Source organism: Schistocerca cancellata, chromosome 3 (assembly GCF_023864275.1).
Source record: "Schistocerca cancellata isolate TAMUIC-IGC-003103 chromosome 3, iqSchCanc2.1, whole genome shotgun sequence".
NCBI classification, from domain to species: domain Eukaryota; kingdom Metazoa; phylum Arthropoda; class Insecta; order Orthoptera; family Acrididae; genus Schistocerca; species Schistocerca cancellata.
Genome location: NC_064628.1, coordinates 290135946 through 290157882, shown reverse-complemented (window position 1 = coordinate 290157882; position 21937 = coordinate 290135946). Strand labels below are relative to the sequence as shown.

Here is a 21937-nt window from a genome sequence, read left to right as displayed (position 1 = left end):
TTTCGTAAAACACCGCGGACATGAAGGAAGTTGCCGGGGTTGTGCTGCAGTTTCTTAGCGGGTTGTTTACGGCTAGACCGAGGCTGCGCGTGGGAGCGCACTGCAGCCACATCGGCCGGCGGGGATGCGCCGCACGCGTCGTGAACAGCGCACAGAGGTTGTATTTCCCCGACATCACCCCACGCCTCTATTTGCGCCCCAGCGGCGCGAGAAATTTCAAAAGATTGCGCAATGGAGAGAACTTCATCTAGAGTCGGATTCGCCAACTGAAGGGCACATTGCCGAACTTCTTTGTCGGGCGTTGACCGGATAATAGCTTCCCATACCATGGAATCGGCATAGGATTCTTTGTGAACATCAGTAACAAATTGACACTTTCGACTGAGGCCGTGAAGTTCAGCAGCCCAAGTGCGATAGGATTGATGTGGCTGTTTTTGACAATGATAAAAGGCAACATGAGAGGCTACCACATGTGTTTGCTTTTGAAAAAAGACAGACAGAAGTGAGCACATTTCAACAAAGGACAAAGACACAGGATCCTTCAAAGGAGCCAATTGCGACAACAACTGATACATTTGAGGTGAAATCCAGGAAAGGAACAGAGACTTACATGGTTGTTCGTCCGTGACATGAAATGCCAAGAAGTGCTGTCCAAGATGTTTTTCATAATCAGACCAGTCTTCCACCATCTCGTCGTAAGGAGGAAAAGGAGGTATAGCCAACGACGAGAAACGCCCCGCATTTGACGCCGCGACGAAATCGGGAATCGCTGCTGTTAGAAGCATTTGCTTTTCAAGGAGATTTTGCAGTAGTTGCTCAACAGTAGCCATGGAACCCTGTGGGTCAATGGTGAAAAGGAAAAATCCACTACCTCGTCGCCAATTGTTGTAACGTCAAGTTTAACACATATATTTCAGAACGACACAACACATTAAGTCACAGAGTAAGTTGACAAGCAAGACATGTGTACATGTTACCATTCGAATGAGCACTGAGTCCCAGTCTAGCGGCCGCTGCTTGGCTGGCTGCTTAGGTGGCGCAGCTGCTGCGTGGCTGGCAGACAGCGCCGCACGTAGAGGATGCACGTAATTGCGCGGCGGCGCTTTGAATGATTGGCGAGTCACAACACTCCGTTTTGACCATCCAGATCAATATCAATTTGGAGACCACCTCACACCAAAAGTTTCATTTTTAGGAATGTTCTGGTTTCTGCAATAACTTTCAGACAACAGAAAGACTCCTGGCAACTTTACTTAATGATATGTCAGAACATTACCAGAAGCAGATAGTACCGAATCCTACAAAAACCCAGGTGCACGCATTATGTCTCAGAAATGAAGGAGTTAGTAGATTGCTTCACATGGTGTAGAAGGGTAGGTAACAGGATTGGTGCTGTCTTCTAGGGTATTAGGTAATCATATTAACTCAGACTTAAACATATAGTAAATGCTGTGTTGATAGCACGCAATTCATCTCACCTTGTCATTCTGTGAAAATACATCTCAAACAAAGTTTAGCCCATCTATATGTGTTAAGGATCTCAGAGTTTGCTTTATGTTTCTTGATGACTCTGTGTCATTCATTTCATCTCATACAAACCTGTTTGATACAGCCTTTAATGAAATCAACAGAGCTATCACTGGGTGTATGTAATCAACACATGTTGATAAAGATTACCATGTGGCTGGTATCACACCTACAAATATATAATGAGAAGTGGCTGCAAGGTGTGGGAGAAAGAAAGTAGACCTCAATAAAGCTTCCTGACTTCTTTGACATGCAGTGTGGTTAGAAACAGTAGAAACAGTCTGGAAAGCTTGTAAGGGTGTTTCAGGGGAGGTTGTGCTGAGAAATAATTCTTAAGAAAGAAATTCAGTATGTTGTACCATTTATGAGTTAAAGTTAGCCAATTGGGTGATTACGTTCACAAATTCAAGTATTTGCACACACTAAAATGTGGTAATTTACAAACATCTGTGGGTCATGAGTTTTCACTTGTTCAAATGCTCATTACTAATTAAAATGTTCCTTTTTTGGAAGTAATAAATTTAAGCTAGGTGAGCAAAACCTATTTTTGTTTGGTTTGAGTAAACCAAATGAAGAATGCATTTGGAGACACTGGCTCTGGCAGACTGCTTGAATTTGCATGCACGCCAACATGATTGGTTAACTTCAATGTTAAATGACATGGAAATGGCCAACATTTAAAAAAAATTTAATAGTTATCTCTCAGCACAGCTTTGGTTGCAACATCCTTACAAAGCCCTTTCAGACTTCTTCTAACCATCCTGTGTTTGCAGCTCAGAAGACACAAGTCCAGAAAAAGTTTCTTTAATACCTCCAGTATCATGGAGACAAAATGCTGAAATCAGCATTCTAGTCCTGTGTTGAGCCAAACAAGACATCTTTCCCAGTGAACAGTAGCTTACAGATCTCCTTCTCCCAGACACCAGCTAGTGGACAACTTGGAAGATATTGAGTTGTTTGAGAGGGAATACTTGCTTTATTTCTTGAGATTCTTCTTGGATTTTCTATCTGAAAGTCAATAATACAAAGAAAAAGGTAAATTGCTACTGACCATAAAGATGACACATTGAGTTGCAGATAGATGCAACAAAAAGAATGTTACACATGTAGCTTTCAACCAAAGCCATCTTCAGAAAAGGAAAAACACACACACACATTCATTCACACAAGCAAGCTCACCTCATGCACACATGACTGATATCTCCACTGTTACATGCACAACACACAGCTACACTGCACAGATTATTGATGCAGCATTTGATACCCCACCCCAAATTCTTCTCACTGATAATTATTATTATTCCAATGATCACACTTCTTTCCTCATCCTCGGATTTTTTGCATTTTATTTTTTAATCTACCTATGCCACTTGAACATGTGATCCTCAACCTACCCACTCCCCTTCCCCCTCTCTTCCCTTATCCCAACACATGCATACTCCCATATCTCACCAGTTTCTTTTCTCCCTCCTTTTTGTACATTTTAACCCTCCAGCGCCTGTTGTTGTCATGTGAGCAGGCATGCATTATGAAATTTACAACATGGACATTTGTCAATAAAAACAAGCGTTTACTGAACAGTCATATTTATTTTTTTAAAAAAAGTTCACATTTACTATCTTCAATATGTGTAACAAAAGCTTTTGCTCTTTTAGTGCTTTTAATAACAATTTAGCCAATTATTCTGACATATGTTCACTTTTATAACACCTTGCACAGACAATTTGTTTTTTAGTGTGCTGTTTATAGGCAAATATATTACATCTGTCACATTTAATTGATGAGGGTGGATTTTTTTTGACATCCACAAAGGATACACAACTCACATTTTTTCCCTGGAAGTCAGGGTGCTGATCTTCAGAAGTTGATGCTTCAGCATAAAACTGCATAAAAATACAGGGAGATCGGCTGGCAATGATCTAAATTGAGCTCTAGATATGAGTTATTCTTTCATATGACCTCCTGCTTTTTGAGATAAATATGTCTTCATGAAGTTATCTTTGGTTTTTGAAGGGAAAAAATATTTGTGAATTAATTCCTGCAGTGTTCCAGAAAACGAAAAAATAGCCAACAGCCACTCAATGTAATTCTTGAAATGGAGTGACAAGCACACAGTTTATCTACAATGTCAACTCTGCCCTTTGTCACATTGTAGTCAATGATGATTTGAGGTTTGTGTGTTTCTTTATCAACTGTCCCCATGTCATGCATGGTAGACAAAGTATGACAGCATGGTTTCTACGAGCAACAAACGGAACTAAGGCCTTATCCAGCTAAAATTCAAACATTGCACTTCCAAATTCTCTTGTTTTGTTTGGGAGAAATTCTGGAGGAATTTCACATTCACTCTTCCTCATTGTACCAATGCATCTTATTTTCTTCTACAGCAAATATTCAGAAATGAGGTAGCTTGTGTATCGGTTGTCAATTAGAAGGTTTCTGTTGGAATCTTCTATAGGCACCACAAGTCTTTTCACTATGTCCTAAAGCTGCATGCCACAGTGAACCTCCAGATTACTGCAATACAATGTTTTTGCATCATATAGTTGAAACATTTTATCCTGTATGTAACTGGTTTGCTGGTTGTGTACTGGATCCATCCACAGCAGGCTCTGTGTGGGTGAAGCATTTTGTCTATTGTGGTGAATTTACTCAGAATACAAGAATTTTGAAGTTACCCCCAAAAGCATCCAATACTGTACAATTTCATCATGATGTTCAGATCATTTGTTTTCAGAAAAGCACTAACTTTGTCGGCCATATCTATCACAGTTCTCTTTGCACCTGGTAGAATTTGCTCATTGTTTTTTCTCTTGGTTTGTGATGTTTTAGCAACCTCGCTTTTGTACCAACACTTAACTTTATCTTTTACAATAAAGAACTACTGCACATCTGCTACCTCTTTGAGATCGTCACCTTCCTCACCTTCAAGTTCTTATTCACTGCCTTGGTCCTCATATTCAATGTGTTCATCACTCAATCCACTTCACTTCCCTTCAGGTGTGAAAAGTCTGGATGGACTTCATTGTGGCTGTCTTCGAGTGGTTTGCAAATTTCCTTCTCTGATACACATTTGAACTGAAACAAAACATGAAAAGAAATGCAATAAATAAGTTAATTCAGATGGCGGTATAACGAAATTATTGTTTAATATGCACCTATGCAGAATAAAAAAACAATAAGCATAGTTAACTTTTTACTACACTTACCTCTGCATATGGACTGTTGCTACAGAGCTTGCTGTCACACCAGCAGGTGTACATTGTACTTTTCACAACATTTGTTACCTCGTTGCTTACAGTTCAGAAAACAAACAGAGAAAGCTAACCAAAGGAACTGAAGCTGCTTTAAGATTGTCAACGAAAAGTCAACAAAAAGAATCCATGGCAGCAGGTATAAAAACTGCTACTGTTGTACTTTTTACAACAGCATGCCCACTCAGTGTTAACATATTTGTGCATGGTTTCGTGAAGCTTCATGTATTTTTGCATAGTTTTACCTATTTGTTCATATTTTTACATATCTGTGCGTATTTTTACATATCTGTGTGTGTGTTTGCACCTATAAACTCTGCCAGAGTGATCCCATCCTGGAAGTCTAACATAACCTCCAATCCCTGCTTAAAGCCTTACGCCTTTCCCAGAAACTCTTCCCTCAATCCATTTCACTCCTCACTGCGCACACCCACCTTCTATATGCTCCCCAAAATTCACAAACTCAACAATCTTGGACACCCATTGTAGCTGGTTGTTGTGCCCCACTGAAAGGATTTTGGCCTACACTGACCAACACCTCCAACCATTTGGCCATAATCTAGCCTCCCACATCAAAGATACCAACCACTTCCTTCCCTGACTCTCCATCATCCCCACCCATTTACATCCTGGTCTCCTACTGGTCATCTCTGACAGCACTTCCCTGTACACCATTGTCTCCCATGCCCATAGTCTTGCATCTGTTGAACACTACTTTTCCCAACATCCTTCAGACTCTGATCCCACTATGTCATTCCTCATACACCTAATTAACTCTGTCTTAATACATAACTACTCTTTTAGAGGGAAGGTATACAAAAAATCTATGGAACAGCTGTGGGCAACTGCATGCTAACCTGTTTATGGGTCATCTAGAAGAGACCTTCCTAGCTTTCAAAAACGCCAAATCACTAGTCTTGTTTGGTTCATTGAAGGTATCTTCATGATCTGGACTCAGGGCTAACCAAGACACCCTATCCTCATTTCTTTACAACCTCAACACCTTCTCTCCCATCCACTTCATCTGCTCCTCCTCAACCCAGCCTTCCACCTTCCTGACTTTTACTTCCACAGTTCTGATGGCTCCATTCACACTTCAGAGCATATTAGACCCACCAACCACCAACAGTATATGCATTCCAACACCACATCTTTCATCCCTTCTACTCCAAAAAATCCATTCTATATACCTTGGTCACCTGGGCATGGATCTGCAGTAACAAGAACTCTCTTGCCTAGTATGCTGAGGGTCTCACCATGGACTTCACAGACAGGCATTACTCCTAGACCTAGTCCACAAACAGATCTCTTATGCCATTGCCCCACACACCCCCAATCCTCCCACCACCCCTTAGAACCAGCTATAAGTAAGTGCCCCCTTCGTCACCCAGTGCCACCCTGGACTGGAACAGCTGAACCACATCCTTTGTCAGGCTTTTGATTACATATCATCATGCCCTGAGATGAGGGACATACTACTTAAAATCCTTCCACCCTCCTGAAGTGGTTTTCCACCACCCACCCAACCTCCATAACATCTTCCAATCCCTACTCCTTGCCACAGGGATCATATCCCTGGGGAAGGCCCAAGTGCAGGACCTGCCCACTCCATCCTCCAAGCACTTCTTATTCCAGTCTTCTCACAGGCTGATCCTACCTGATTAGAAGCTGGGCTACCTGTGAAAGCAACGATGTTGTGTACCAGCTCTGCTGCAATCATTTGCACAGTTTTTTATATTGGTATGACTACCAACCAGCTGTCCACCAAGATGAACAGCCAGTGCCAAACTGTGACCAAGAGCAAAATAGACCACGTTGTGGGACAATATGCAGCTGAAAATAATGTGCTTGATTTCAATAGCTGCTTCACAATCTGAGCAGTTTGGATCCTCCCCTCCACCATCATCTTTTCTGAACTGCACAGATAGGAGTTACTCCTAGAACACATTCACTGCTCCCAAAACTATCCCGGCCTCACTCTATGGTAAACTAGTGTCCCCTACAGTTTCTGCCCCCTCTGTCTTAATGCTTCCTCCCAGTTCACGACCCCTTACACTCATTGTGTGCCAATCTCTGCCAACACATCCTCCTGCCTTTCCTCTTCCCTATTCCTTTCGTTTTCTGCCCCCTCCCCTCCCCCTTCCCTCCTTCCTCCTCTGTCTTCTGTCCCTTCCCCTTCCCCATCCCCTCCAGATTGCTGCTTCCGATCAATGTGATAGTTGCATTCGGGTTCAAGGTGCCAAGGGTGGTGGTCATGTGCGTGTGAGATGCACTTGCTTGTGTGAATGAATGTGCATGTGTTTCCTTTTCTGAGGAAGGTTTTGGCCAAAAGCTAAATGTGTAACAGTCTTTTCATTGTGCCTGTTTGCAACTCAGTGTGTCATCTTTACAGTGAGTAGCATTGTATCTTTTCCTCATATTGTTGATATTGCAACCTGAAGTTTTCATTACCTGAAAGGTTAGTTAGATGGTTGTGACTAGGAGGAATTGAAAACTATACTACATGTGTATCAGAGTCTACTCTTACCAGTCTGGCACACATTTTAAGAAGTAACTCAAACTTCTGAAGAATAAATCATTGCTGCTTACTTCTAGGTAAGCTTCCTCTGAAATACACGTAGAACAATAAACTTAGGACATGAGCTTTATTTTGTCTTTGGAACCTTGTATGTGCTTACAGTTTGTATTGTTCAATAGTCTAACAAAATAATAACCATACTGAATTTTGAAAGTCAAGAATTATGTACAGCTCTGTAAGCTGACTCATTTTTTGCATCCAAAATGATATTGTGTCCAGCGAAGAATTAGGATCACTTTTTATTTCAACATAATGTTTATTAGCCATCAGGACCACAAGTACAGATTTTGACGATAGTTTATTATTATTTTACAAACAAACTTCAAATCTGCATTGAAAAATGAATGTTTAAGTAGCTTCATGACCTGTATTGAAGCTCAGAAATAAATATGGTAAAAGTATTAAAATATATATCAGATCATGCATTTCAATAAAACTGTGGCATGTCAGATCAACAGGCTTGTTGTGTGGCATGCTATGTCCCAGTGTATCACAGCATACCATATGAAATGCTTGTGGATTAGATGTACTAGTCATAATTGAAGGTATGGTTTGTTGTATACAGGATGGCCAAAGTAAAACTGGTCTGGAAAACATTTGCAGTAAGACTGGCCTGGATTTGGCCCTTGTTAATAAACATCACATAAGATACTGGAAATGGCCACCATTGACATCATGCAGTGCTATGTTCAATTTATCAGACTGTGACACACACATAGATGCTCTGCCTGAGGGATCAAAGCAGTAGCTTTTCTATAGATTTTACAGTGTGTGAGGGTTATTTGAGTGCCTGAGACCTCTCATGCACCCGGGAAAGCTTGTAAAAGTAGTGTGTGCTGTTACTCCAGCTTGGTGAAACTACCCAAACAGCTATTCATCTTCTGTGGTTTAATCCACATAATTATGGATCAGACTGTTTCCGGACAGACCAGTTAGCATTAACAGTTTGATGAAAGAATTGTTTTATGATGCGGACACCAGACATTGCACATCAAACACTTCTTGAGATTATGCAATGGCTCTTCAAAGTTCTGATGGGAATTTTCTGATAAATAATGGAACGTATCCTGTGAGTTCACATACCCAGACAGGATGAACCAGGACTCACCTGTAGAAATGAAATCTGAGGATCCAAAAATCCTGACACCACTTCTCTCAGGAATCACTGGAAGAATGAAACATGCGAACATTCATCTGGATGCTTTAACTCGTGCGTAACAGCAAATTTGTAAGGATACAGATGCAGGTCCCTTTTTTTATATATAAAGTTTTGACATGATGATCATGATCTCTTAATTCCCTCTTGAGCAGATAAGAGTTTCCTTCAGGTGAGCCTTTTTTTATTTTATTTATTTTTTTATTTATTTTTTATTTTTATTTTTTTTATTCCAGCTCTTTCTCGATAGGTATGGTTTTTATTCACAAGATATCTTATTTTGTTCTATTTTGCAAGCAAGTTTTGCATTGCAGTCTTTGCTGGAGGTTTTAGCAAAATACTTTGTCTTAAACTCTTACCCACACAGTTCCCCAAATGTTTTCCACAAATTGTGCTTTGCATAACACTCAACAGTGAACATATGCTGTTTTGTCATGAGCACTATTTTGTGTTGCATTGAACTGGTCACTAAACATGTGTGCTCCTCTCACTCACTCAGACATAATGTCACAGCAAAGTACTCAGAACAGAGCATGCGGGAGACGTGCATTTCACTCCGAATATCCACATAATTTACAGGAGGCATGGCTAGTAAGAAATGTTTTTCAGTTGTTAATGAACTTCAGAGAACTGCCAGTTTCCTGCCTTATGTCTGTCTCTAGTATTTACTGGTATTGTGTATTTGGAACAGATACGGATTCTTAAAGTATGTTGACTGCCAGTAATTATTGGTTCTTCCTAGAGCAAATATTAATGCCAATTTTATAACAAGCTGCTGTTCAGTTTGCAAGTACAACCTGTGTGTTTTGAATGGCATTTATTTCTTAAACCACTAGTTAAGGTTCACACAAACTCATAACTGTGTAACTCTATGTCTTACAGAAACTCTTACTATGCATTTCTCTAAAAATAAAAATTGTTTACAGTTGTGAGACATAGATGTCGATGGAAGCAAATTAAATGAAGCTCTGTATGTAACATTCCTAGTCGGGCTGGGTGGTAACATATTTAAATCTCACCATCATATGTTACCCAAAAAGTTCAGATTTTCCAGCTTTCCACTTAAACTTTGACATCAGCGGTAAATAAACAGTTTGGTTTCTGAAAAGTATGCCCACAAATGAAATTGTGTTTTCTTTCTGGAGCTCGGTACTAGTCATTGTTTATTTTTATTTATTTGTTTATTTGAGATACATATTCCATAGATTTAGTATGGCGTGATTACGCAATGTATGTGGAACGATTCAAAGCAGATACAATATAGATATCATACAGTACAATACATACTGGTATATTACACATGGTAGATGAATGATTAAAATTGGTACAATACAGTAATATAATAGAGATAATAAACAAAACAATACAAAAATGCAGTAGTGAAAAAAAAAAAACAATACAGATCAATGACAAAGGAAATAATCTGAATTACTACTCAAATTATTTATCTCTGATAAAGAATTAATCTAAAGAGTAGAAACATTTTTCCAGTAGGAATTCCTTTAGATTTTTTTGAATAGCATTTTATTTTCTTTTAGACACTTTATATTACTTGGGAGTGCATTAAAAGATTTTTGTACTTGTGTACTTTACCCCTTTTTGTACCAGAGACAGATTTTTCCATTCACAGTGCATATCACCTTTCCGTCTTGTGTTATAATGTTGGTATGCCTCATTTGTTTCATATTCGAGGAATTGAGAAGTGTGAAAGCCATGAGTGAGAGGAGATATTGTGAGGTAGTGGTTAATATACCTAACTGTTTAAAAAGATTGCAACATAAGGTTCTTGGAGGAACATTACATATAATTCGGACTACTTTTTTCTGGCTTACAAATTTTTTTTAAAATATGGTGAGTTGCCCCAAAAGATTATTCCATAGCACATCACTGAAGGAAAGTAGCCAAAATATGCAGATTTTGATACGTTGATGTCTCCAATTTTGGAGATTATTTGGATGGCAAATGTTGCTGAGCTAAGCTTTTTTAGTGTTTGCTGTTTGTGGAATTCCCAGTTGAGCTGGTTATCTATGTGAACACCTAGGAACTTTGTGCACTGAACACTCTGTAACTGTTGGCTCTCGTGTGCAATGTTAATCTCTTCTGGGCTTATGTAACTGGATTGAAACTGCATGTAATTTGTTTTACTGAGGTTTATTGTTAGAGAATTTGCTGTGAACCCGTTCAGAGCATTTGCAAGTGCTTGGTTGGCATTTAACTCTACGTCAGTGGAGGTTTTGTTGGCTGTCACTATACTTGTGTCATCTGCAAATGTTGTGATATTGCTAGCACTGTTCGAGGTCAGGGGTAGGTCATTAATATATATATAATAAATAGGAGGGCACCAAGGACTGACCCTTGTGGAACTCCATGATGTACTGTTCCCCAGTCAGACTCTACCTCTCCTACTTGTAGACTGTTAATGCCTAATACTATTTTTTGTTGTCTGTCTTCTAGATATGATCTGAGCCAGTTACCCATTTGTCCAAGGATTCCTTATTGGGCTGCTTTTCCTAAAAGTATTCTGTGATCAATGCAGTCGAAAGCCTTAGTCAGGTCACAGAATATGCCAATGGGTAATTTTTTCTTGTCAAGATATTCTAAAACGTTATTTGTAAGTGCGTAAATTGCTTCGGTTGTAGATATACCTGATCTGAAACCAAATTGTTGTTTACTAATTAGTGCAAATTTTTCAAGGTGATTGACAATCCTGATGTATATTAATTTTTCAAAGACTTTATAAAATGCTGTTACAAGAGAGATAGGATGATAGTTGGAAACATCTGTGGGATCACCTTTTTTGTAGAGTGGCTTCACAGTAACCTACTTCATTCTGTCAGGGAAGATACCTTGATTTAGAGAGGCATTGAATATATGAGCTAGAACTTTTAGAGAGTTGATTACAGCTGGCTTTTATCAGTTTGCTGGAAATATTGTCTACACCCAATGAATTTTTACTTTTCAGAGAAACTATGGTTTTTCTTACTTCTTGCACAGTTATGGGGGCCATACATATCATGTCTATAGAGTTAGGGAAAAGTTCTTTCAGTTTTTATTGCCTTCTCTGAAGAGCCTTTGAATGCTGTTTTCTCCACAACAGTTAAAAAGTGCTCATTGAAGATTTTAGCTACAATATCTTGATTTTGAACTAACTTACCTTCATTGTTAAGAGCAATATTTTGGGTCTTGTTGGGGTAATTTGCACCAGTCTCATTTCGTATCACTTCCCATATAGTTTTGATTTTATTAGTGGAGTTATTAATTTTTAAGCACAGATACATACTTTTTGATTTCTGAATGACTTTGTTCGATATTTTACAGTATTTTTTTTATAGCTATTTAAAAGGTTAGGGTCATCCGATTTTTTTGAGGCAATGTACAACTCTCTCTTTCTTATTTGTGTTTTGTAACTTTCTAAGGCTTTTGACTGTGAAAAGACTTCTCAATGAAGTACGTCACTACGGCGTTAGAGGAGCAGTGGGAAATTGGGAAAAACATTACATATAAGACAAGAAGGAGAAGGTAGCTTTGGATGAAGTCAGCAAAGCAGGTAAGGGGATAGAGTCCAAGTGGGGCACTATACTCTTTGACGTTCTTCAGGGATCTGTCCTTCCTTGTTCCATTGCTGCTTCTCGTACATACTATCTGATCAAAACTATGCAGCCACCTATTAGTGGCCATTAAAATGGGATGTATCCACCTTTTTACCATTATGATAGGTTGAACTCTCGTGGGGACACTTCCAATGAGATGTGGAGGAATGACAGCCCTTTTTGCTCAAGAGCCAATGTCAGAGAAGTTGGAGATGCTGGATGTAGGGGTCTGGAGCGAAGTTGACTTTCACACTTATTCTGATGGTGTTCCGTTGGATCCAGGCCAGGCTTCTGGACAGGCCTGTCAATTTCAAGAATAGTATTGTCCACCAACCACTGCTACATGAATATGTCTTTATGACAGGGTGCAGTGTCATGCTGATTGATTCAAACGATCGTCATCTCCGAACTATCCCTTTGCTGTACCCAGTACTCAAAGCTGTGAAATGTGCTCACAAACTTCCATGTTTAGCATTTTCTTCAGTACTGTAAGGGGTCCACACCTCAACCATAAAAAACATGCCCATGCCATAACACCACCTCCTCCATACTTCTCTGTAGGCAAGTAACATTTTCCAGGCATTCACCAAATGCAAAGCCTTCCATCAGATTGTCACAAGATATAGCATGATTCATCATTTCAGGTAACTTATTTCCAGGCATCCACTGTCGAGTGGCATTGCTCTTTACACTTCCTCTACCCTCGCTTAGCGTTTACTACAGAAAAATGTGGCTTAAGAGGGGCAGCTCAACCATTGTATCCCATTCTTTTTAACTCACTATGCTTAGTCATTGCACTGTATGGACTGCTGGTAGTACTTTGTAACTCATAACTGATTCCTTCCATTACTTTCAAGAAATTTTTTATAACAACCCTCTGCACTGCTTGACGGTATCTGTCCATCAGAACACGAGGACTGCCAGGTTTTGATTGTTCCTTCACATTTTTATTTCAAAATTGCATCCCTACAGTCAACTTGGGCAGCCTTAGAATGGATTTATCATTTAAGTGACCTTCAATGACTAGTCCATTTTCAAAGTCACTGAACTCTTCTGAGTGACCTATTGTGCTGTTACTGCTTCTCTACTGACTGTCTTCTGTTATTCTAGTGAATCCACCTCTCGTGACATCTAATGGCCAAATCTGTGTTACATAGGGATAACCTGATACTTTTGATCATATAAATGATTTGCTCTCATCATAGAGAATATGTAAGTTCACAGTCTTCACTGCTGACATTAGCATTGTGGTATATAAGAAACATTCAACAAATCTATAGAATGATGCCAACAAATTACGTTCAGAACTTGTAACTTTGCTCATCTGATATTAAGCTTTTGGTAGCTGCACTGATATCTGTGTTGTTGGGCTACCTGCTGTGAAAATATCTTACAGATACATGACAAATAATGTATGCCACACTGCAGTAATGAATTTTTAATTCCTTTATATTTATTTGTAATTTTCGCTATTTGGTCTAGATATCCATACTAAACTATGTGTCACACAAACAGATGACAATCTGAACTACATCTGTCTCAAAATTTAATTAATTTCTATGACAGAAATGTTGGTTATTGTTATTATTATTGATGTGAGCAGATCTTATTGCACTTAGGGGCAGGGCAAATATCAAAATGCATGCAGAGCCATGCAGCTACTGATTAGCATCAAGCTTCTTTATTTGTTAGTAGCAGAAAACAAATGAAACTAACTCCAAAGATGCAGGCTCTATTACACTTGACCACGAGCTAGCATGTAATACCATACCACACAAGTCATCTCAGTTATCAGAAAGGGGCTTAATAAATGATTAATTAAGTTCAGAAAACCAATAATTACATGGAACAGTCTCACCACTTTATTTATCTTCAGTCAGCATCAAATACTGGCATGTTAATATTAATTGTGCAGACACAACTAGTAAGTTTGAATAAAATGCCTGATTACAACACTATTCATATAATGCACCTATTTTTATCTAAAGACCAAGTCAGAGTGATCTTTTAACATCTTCCTTTTTTGGTAAGAGATTGTGGGACAGACAAAGTGTAGCAGCAATAAGAACACACACATGCACATTACTGCAACTACTCATGCAATAGCTACAAACTTACAAACAATGTAAAATCATCCTGGCAGATTAAAACTGTGTGCTGGACTGAGACTCGAACTCGGGACCTTTGCCTTTTGCGGGCAAGTGCACTACCAACTGAGCTACCCAAGCATGACTCATGCCACATCCTCACAGCTTTACTCCTGCCAGTACCTCATCTCCTATCTTCCAAACTTAACAGAAGCTCTCCTGCAGACCTTGCAGAACTAGCACTCCTGAAAGAATGGATATTTCGGAGACATGGCTTAGCCACAGCCTGGGGGATGCTTCCAGAATGAGATTTTCCCTCTGCAGCAGAGTGTGTGCTGATATGAAACTTCCTGGCAGATTAAAACTGTGTGCCGGGCTGAGACTCGAACTCGGGACCTTTGCCATTCGTGGGCAAGTGCTCTACCAACTGAGCTACCGAGGCACGACTCAGATGTATGAGACAGACGAAATTCCCTCAGACTTCAAGAATAATATAATAATTCCAATCCCAAAGAAAGCAGGTGTTTACAGATGTGAAAATAACCGAACTATCAGTTTAATAAGACACAGCTGCAAAATACTAACACGAATTCTTTACAGATGAATGGAAAAACTGGTAGAAGCTGACCTTGGGGAACATCAGTTTGGATTCCATAGAAAAGTTGGAACACGTGAGGCAATAATGACCCTACAACTTATCTTAGAAGAAAGATTAAGGAAAGGCAAACCTACGTTTCTAGCATTTGTAGACTTAGAGAAAGCTTTTGACAATGTTGACTGGAATACTCTCTTTCAAATTCTGAAGGTGGCAGGGGTAAAATACAGGGAGCGAAAGGCTATTTACAATTTGTACAGAAAGCAGATGGCAGTTATAAGAGTCAAGGGACATGAAAGGGAAGCAGTTGTTGGGAAGGGAATGAGACAGGGCTGTAGCCTCTCCCCGATGCTATTCAATCTGTATATTGAGCAAGCAGTAAAGGAAACAAAAGTAAAATTCGGAGTAGGCATTAAAATCCATGGAGAAGAAATAAAAACTTTGAGGTTCACCAATGACTTTGTAATTCTGTCAGAGACAGCAAAGGACTTGCAAGAGCAGTTGAACGGAATGGAAAGTATCTTGAAAAGAGGGTATAAGATGAACATCAACAAAAGCAAAACGAGAATAATGGAATGTAGTCGAATTAAGTCAGGTGATGCTGAGGGAATTAGATTAGGAAATGAGACACTTAAAGTAGTAAAGGAGTTTTGCTATTTGGGGAGCAAAATAACTGATGGTGGTCGAAGTAGAGGGGATATAAAATGTAGACTGGCAATGGAAAGGAAAGTGTTTCTGAAGAAGAGAAATTTGTTAACATCGAGTATAGATTTAAGTGTCAGGAAGTCGTTTCTGAAAGTATTTGTATGGAGTGTAGCCATGTATGGAAGTGAAACATGGACGATAAATAGTTTAGACAAGAAGAGAGTAGAAGCTTTCTAAATGTGGTGCTACAGAAGAATGCTGATGATTAGATGGGTAGATCACATAACTAATGAGGAGGTATTGAATAGAATTTGGGAGAAGAGAAGTTTGTGGCACAACTTGACTAGAAGAAGGGATCAGTTGGTAGGACATGTTCTGAGGCATCAAGGGATCACCAATTTAGTACTGGAGGGCAACGTTGAGGGTAAAAATCGTAGAGGGAGACCAAGAAATGAATACACTAAGCAGATTCAGAAGGATGTAGGCTGCAGTAGGTACTGAGAGATAAAGAAGCTTGCACAGGATAGAGTAGCATGGAGAGCTGCATCAAACCAGTCTCAGGACTGAAGACCACAACAACAACAACAACTTCCAATCTGTTATGTGCAATGGAGTTACTTTATTCATCCACATCAAAGAAAATGATTGTTCTACAAAAAGAAAAAAGATTGTCTGAAGTATATGCAGTTTTGCTGAGAACCATGTACTGCAGCCCTTCTAAGAAACTTGGGATACATACCACCACTTTCCAATATGTTTATTCTACTATGAACTTCATGGCTGATAATTCAGTGTACTGAGAAACTAATAACCTCAACAGAAGAAGGAAGATTACTCTCAATTGTGAATTCAAAAATCTAAACCAGTTACAGAAAGGTGTGCAGTATTCCATTTCTCTTCATCATCGTCTTCATATCCTTGCAGCAAGTGAGGTAGTATGTTTATGAACTGTTTACATCCATTTTGCTCCATCTTGATGTACTTCTTGTCTGGATATTGTTTCTCTGTTTTCCCCTCTAGTCTTCAGATCTTCCTTAATCTGATCCAGCTATGTTTTTTAGGGTCATCTTATTGGTCATTCTGCTGCACATTTCTATCTGAGTTTTGTTTTGGGCAAGTTATGATCCGTCATCCTCTTCACATGCCTAAACCACTTGAGCCATCCAGTACTCAGTCTCTCAGACATTGACAGAGCCACTTGCATCTCTCCTCTGATGTCTTCATTCCTAATTTTATCTCTGCTAGTCTTCTCCAAGGCTTATAGCAGTAATTCCATTTTGCATGCTTGTAACTTGTTCAAATCTGCCTTCAGCTGCATGTTGTGCTGCCGGGTTGTGAGCTTTGTTTGGTAGTGTCCATTTATCCTGGTGGACATCTGGCTGGTAATCATACTGACATAAAAAGCTGTACAGTGTTTGAAGGAAAGTTGGTATATGACATATAAGTTGCCAAAATGCAAGACTGGCACTCTTCATGCAGCCGGCACCATGTAAGTGGATGGTCATGTGTGTGCATGCATGCCTCTGTGAGTGTGTGTGTGTGTGTGTGTGTGTGTGTGTGTGTGTGTGATTGTGCGTGTGTTTTTCTCTCTAGCTCAAACAAGGATTACTTTGAAGGTAGCAAGTTTTCTTTCTTTTGGTATGTGCCTGTTGTGACTCAATGCTTCTGCTTTTCAGTGAGTTGTCCCTTTTAATCCAGAAGCATTTGCTTTCTACCAGAACTTTCCTACAACATTCAAAACTTTTCATTCATTACATAAATTTTTTGACAAAGGCATATGCACTGTTTATGCATATAGTTTCATTATTTGTTTATGTATTGTTGCTCAGCATGTGCCAATACTTGAAAGACATCTTTTTTCCCATTGCTTTTGTATTTGTTCTTGTTTTATATTTTTATTTCCCTGAAACTGTCTCTGTAAATTAACTGCACTTTCCTGTATTACAAGTTCTGTGTGATTTACATTTATTTATTTTTTGACTCATTCCACATCTGAGCTTCTCACATGCATGAAAGGATGTACAGAATATGTTTATAAATAAATTAAAAATTCCTCCTTCACGACTAGATTTATATAATGCAGTGAATGAGTGAATGAACAACTGTTCTGCATAGACACATATATGGAACATTTAACTGTATTTGAAAATATTATGAAAGGGTAGTTGCTACTCACCATGTAGAGGAGATGCTGAGACACAGATAGAAACAACAAAAAGGCCGTGGTCATGTGTGTGTGTGTGTGTGTGTGTGTGTGTGTGTGTGTGTGTGTGTGTATGTTTTCTATTCTGCTGAAGGCCTGTTTGGTCAAAAGCTTTGTTTGACATTCTTTATTTGTGCCTATCTACAACTCAGAATATCCACTATATGGTGAGCAGCAACTATCCTTTTCATACTACTGTCATTATTCCATCCTGGATTTCCCATTGTTTGGATTAACTGTGTTTTCTTACAGCGGAGACAAGATTCTAATGGGAGCTCATCTGATGATGGTGCACGAAGTTCTGGGCATGCTAGCATGTCAGATGGGCATCTGAGTTCATCACCATCTTCTGAACGTCATCAGCATTACAGGTCACCATTGAACTCTGTACCAGAAGATGAGAGGTGAGGCAGCTGTCTGAATTACTTCAGCAGCTCTCTTTTCTTTCAAGATGCTTATTATTCTTTGCGAGTGTGTAAGTAAGTCAGAATGTTGTGATGATATAATCAGTTTATAAATTACATTCGGAATATAGTTATAAAAACTGAAGTGAATGTGTAAGTCAGAAGAAGAATACTCATTTATTAGTCACTGAAACTGGGCATAGCTGGTGGACATTCAATAAAAAATAATGAATTTTAATTGTGGAGGAGATGAAACTGGAAAAGACTGAGAAAGAATGGATTTATTATTATTGTAAGGAAGAGACACTTAGAATTCCAGATTGAGAAAGGTTCTTGAGGTACACATAAATAGTCACATATTGTGTGTGTCTATCTTGACTTAGGGTTCTGGATGGCTTTACTTTTCTATATTTTATGTTCGTTCGTAACCTTATCTCATTTGCTGTATAAAGTTTTCTCCAGCCAGGGATTCTAAAAGCTCAATTATTTCAGCTGTATTTATTATTAAATAGGTTCCCTCTTGTCAAAATACTGTTGATACTCATTAAAAGAATAATGGTGTGTTTGTGTGTGTGTGTGTCATCAAAGAATTGAAGATACTAAATCTATGTAATTTTGTACCTGCTGCCTCTCTACCATCACCACCCACTTGGTGTACTAAGAGAGCTCACTGAATGTGAGGTGCTGACACTGTAAAATTAGAACTACAGAAGCTGCCAATCAATTTCAGAGCCAAAACATACAGTTAAGAGACTAAGTTAAGAAACTACGAAGAAAGTAATGTCCACAAAGAACAAGAGCAACAAAGATGAAGTGGAATAACCACACTCTGTCCTTGTATATTACCTGGAAGGAGTCTTAACCAAAGAGGAAAATTCTTCATTGGATGGACATTAAATCAAACTATCAGACGAACAACAAAATTAATGACTTCCTGATAAATCACCAAAGGTTTCATCAGTTCACTGAACATGCTGGGAGTTTTTTCTGAGTGTATAGTAGACTACATTGGGAAGACAATGCTGCTTATCAGACCACAGGTAAAAAAGCATGAGCATTCTGTACAGCACGGAGACCATCATAAATTCATAGCGGAAGAACACTGAACTGAGTGTGGTAAAGGTGCACAGTTTGGGGAGACTCACATTTTAAACTGCAGTCATGAAGCTGGTCAACCCAACCCCTTCTTCTCCAATTCTAACATTCAATCACATGCCAAACTGTGTGTACGTACTCTCTAAGAAAATGGTGTCAGTATAGTGGAGTTAAAGTTGTGTTGCCTACTAGTATTAAATGTCCTGATGAAAGTCATTAACAACGGTGACTGAATAGGATTTACATCATTTTACAACATGATATGATCTACCAGAAGAACTTTATGAAAATATTAACTTTATGTAAATTGCTTAGAGGACAGACTATATACATAGCTCACTTTAAACTCAATGTGCATTGTTCAACTTTTATTTCAGCTAGTGATGTCCATCCCTGAAGTATGACTTTTGAAGTTCTTCAAAATTCACATCTACAACAGTCTGATAACTTCTTTTGTGGATTCCAAACATTTTCCAACCATAAATTCCTTTAGATGTCAAAGCTAGAAGGAGTAAAATCTGGTATTTAGGGCAGATGTTCCACTTAATCATATTTTAGATCTCTTAACAATGCATTGTTAAAGTAAACTTGTGGGCAAGTACATTATTCTGATGAAAGATTATAACATTACACTGTTAAAGCACATTTGTGGGCATGTGCATTATTCTGATGAAAGATGATTTTTGTTATAACGTCAAGTTTAACACATATATTTCAGAACGACACAACACATATAAGTCACAGAGTAAGTTGACAAGCAAGACATGTGTACACATTAGCATTTGAATGAGCACTGAGTCCCAGTCTAGCGGCCGCTGCTCGGCTGGCCGCTTAGGTGGCGCAGCTGCTGCATGGCTGGCAGACAGTGCCGCACATAGAGGACGCGCGTCATTTCGCAGCGGCGCTTTGAATGATCGGCGAGTCACAACACTTTTCCCCCCTTTGAAATTGTTGCACTGGTCTTGATGGAGGTGTCCAGGAGATGGCTAACGTCCATAGGCGTTGTTTGACTCGCCGTAAAGTCTCGAGGAGGAGGCTTCCCGTACGGACGGAAGTGTCCCCGATGATAACAGGTCGAGATGACAGGAGACGTAGGGGTCAAATCTGCTGGGGCTCCATGCACCAATCTGCCCGTTGCGGCAAGTCCAGTTGATATGACAGGAGACATGGGCGATGTGTCGGCGTCTGTTGGAGGAGGAGGCGAATAGATTTGCTCTGACAGAGGATGGTCATCCGGTTCCTGCATGGGCACGTCTCCTGGTGGCGTCCGTTCTTGTGCTGGCATCGCAATGACGCTGAGAGGGCTGCGTTGTGAGTATTGAGAGATGCCAAGATCCTGAGCGTCAGGTAGAGCCAAAGGTGGTGTAGCGGCATTCGGAACAGGCGTTGCTGGCACCCGAGGCCGAAGCTGGTCCGAATGACACACTGCAACACCTGTGTCCGTCTGGATTTCATACAGGCGTCTGCCACCGTGTCTTAAGATGCGGCCTGGGCTTCATTTTGGCCGCCTGCCATATCCCCGTACCCAGATGAGGTCGTTGGCGGTGAACCGGCCAAGTGAAGGCACTCGCGGCCGTTAGATGGAAGGCCGCAGAAGATGATGTAGTGTGCGGGGCTGTCGGCCATGTAAGAGCTCAGCCGGGCTGTGGTCGCCCATGGGGGTGAAACGGTAAGACGCCAGAAACTGGAGAAGCGCATCAGCAGCAGCAGAAGAAGTCAGAAGTTTCCGCATCTGAGCCTTAAATGTGCGGACCAGTCGTTCAGCCTCATCGTTGGATTGTGTATGGATCGGCGGGGCCGTGACATGCATAACGCCGTGGCGAGCACAAAAATCTGCAAATTTGGAAGAGGCAAATTGCGGACCATTATCAGTAACAAGAGTAGAGGGGAGGCCTTCCAAAGAAAAAATGCGGGCGAGAGCACTGGTGGTTGCCGTGGTGGTAGGCGACGTGCAACGGACAGTGAAAGGAAAGTTAGAGTAGGCGTCAATTATGAGGAGCCAATAAGTACCTAAAAAGGGTCCCGCAAAGTCAGCATGAATGCGCTCCCAGGGCTTCTCAGGCAAAGGCCACGGTGACAAAGATGACTTCGGGGCAGCGGCCTGTGACGCACAAGAGCTACAGGCAGCGACCATGTGTGCTATTTCAGAGTCAATGCCAGGCCAGTACACATGATGGTGCGCCAGAGATTTTGTGCGAGACACACCACAGCGCCCTTGGTGAAGGAGGCGCAAGACTGAAGCACTCAAAGACGCTGGTACCACAACACGCGGTGAAGCATTGTCAGTGGAGAGGAGGATAACACCATCCCTAGCCGTGAGGTGGTAGCGCAAAGCGTAGTAGTTCCGCAATGGATCAGAAGTCTTAGCAGACGGGTGATCTGGCCAACCCTTCTGAATACAGCGTAAAACCCGGGAGAGGGTAGGGTCAGAACCCGTAGCAGCCGCCAGCCTGTCCCCAGTGATGGGGAACCCGTCCACAACCCGCTGCTTGGCAACATCCAGGTGGAAACACAAAAGTTCATCCCTATCGAATGCCTGATCAGGACCCATGGGAAGGCGAGACAGAGAATTAGCATTTGCATGTTGAGCCGATGGCCGGAAATGAATCTCATAATTGAAACGAGACAAGTAAAGAGCCCAACGCTGGAGGCGGTGTGCAGCCTTGTCGGAAAGCGACGTTGATGGATGAAACAAGGAAACAAGTGGTTTGTGATCCGTAACAAGATGAAATTTTGAGCCATAGAGAAAAACTTCAAACTTATGAAGAGCATAAATAATGGCCAAAGCTTCTTTCTCAATTTG

The 21937-nt window shown here is 40.3% G+C and overlaps 1 protein-coding gene across 5 annotated transcripts in view; it reads left to right on the top strand.

Annotated features, from left to right (window-relative positions):
* The window catches only part of LOC126174976 (ankyrin repeat and BTB/POZ domain-containing protein 2), a 595788-nt gene that overhangs the window by 415729 nt on the left and 158122 nt on the right, over positions 1-21937 (top strand). For all 5 annotated transcript variants that reach the window (XM_049921452.1, XM_049921451.1, XM_049921450.1 and 2 more), the window contains one exon: positions 17888-18039. In XM_049921452.1, the coding sequence (XP_049777409.1) occupies positions 17888-18039 (152 nt within the window). The remainder of the gene's footprint in view (positions 1-17887; positions 18040-21937) is intronic.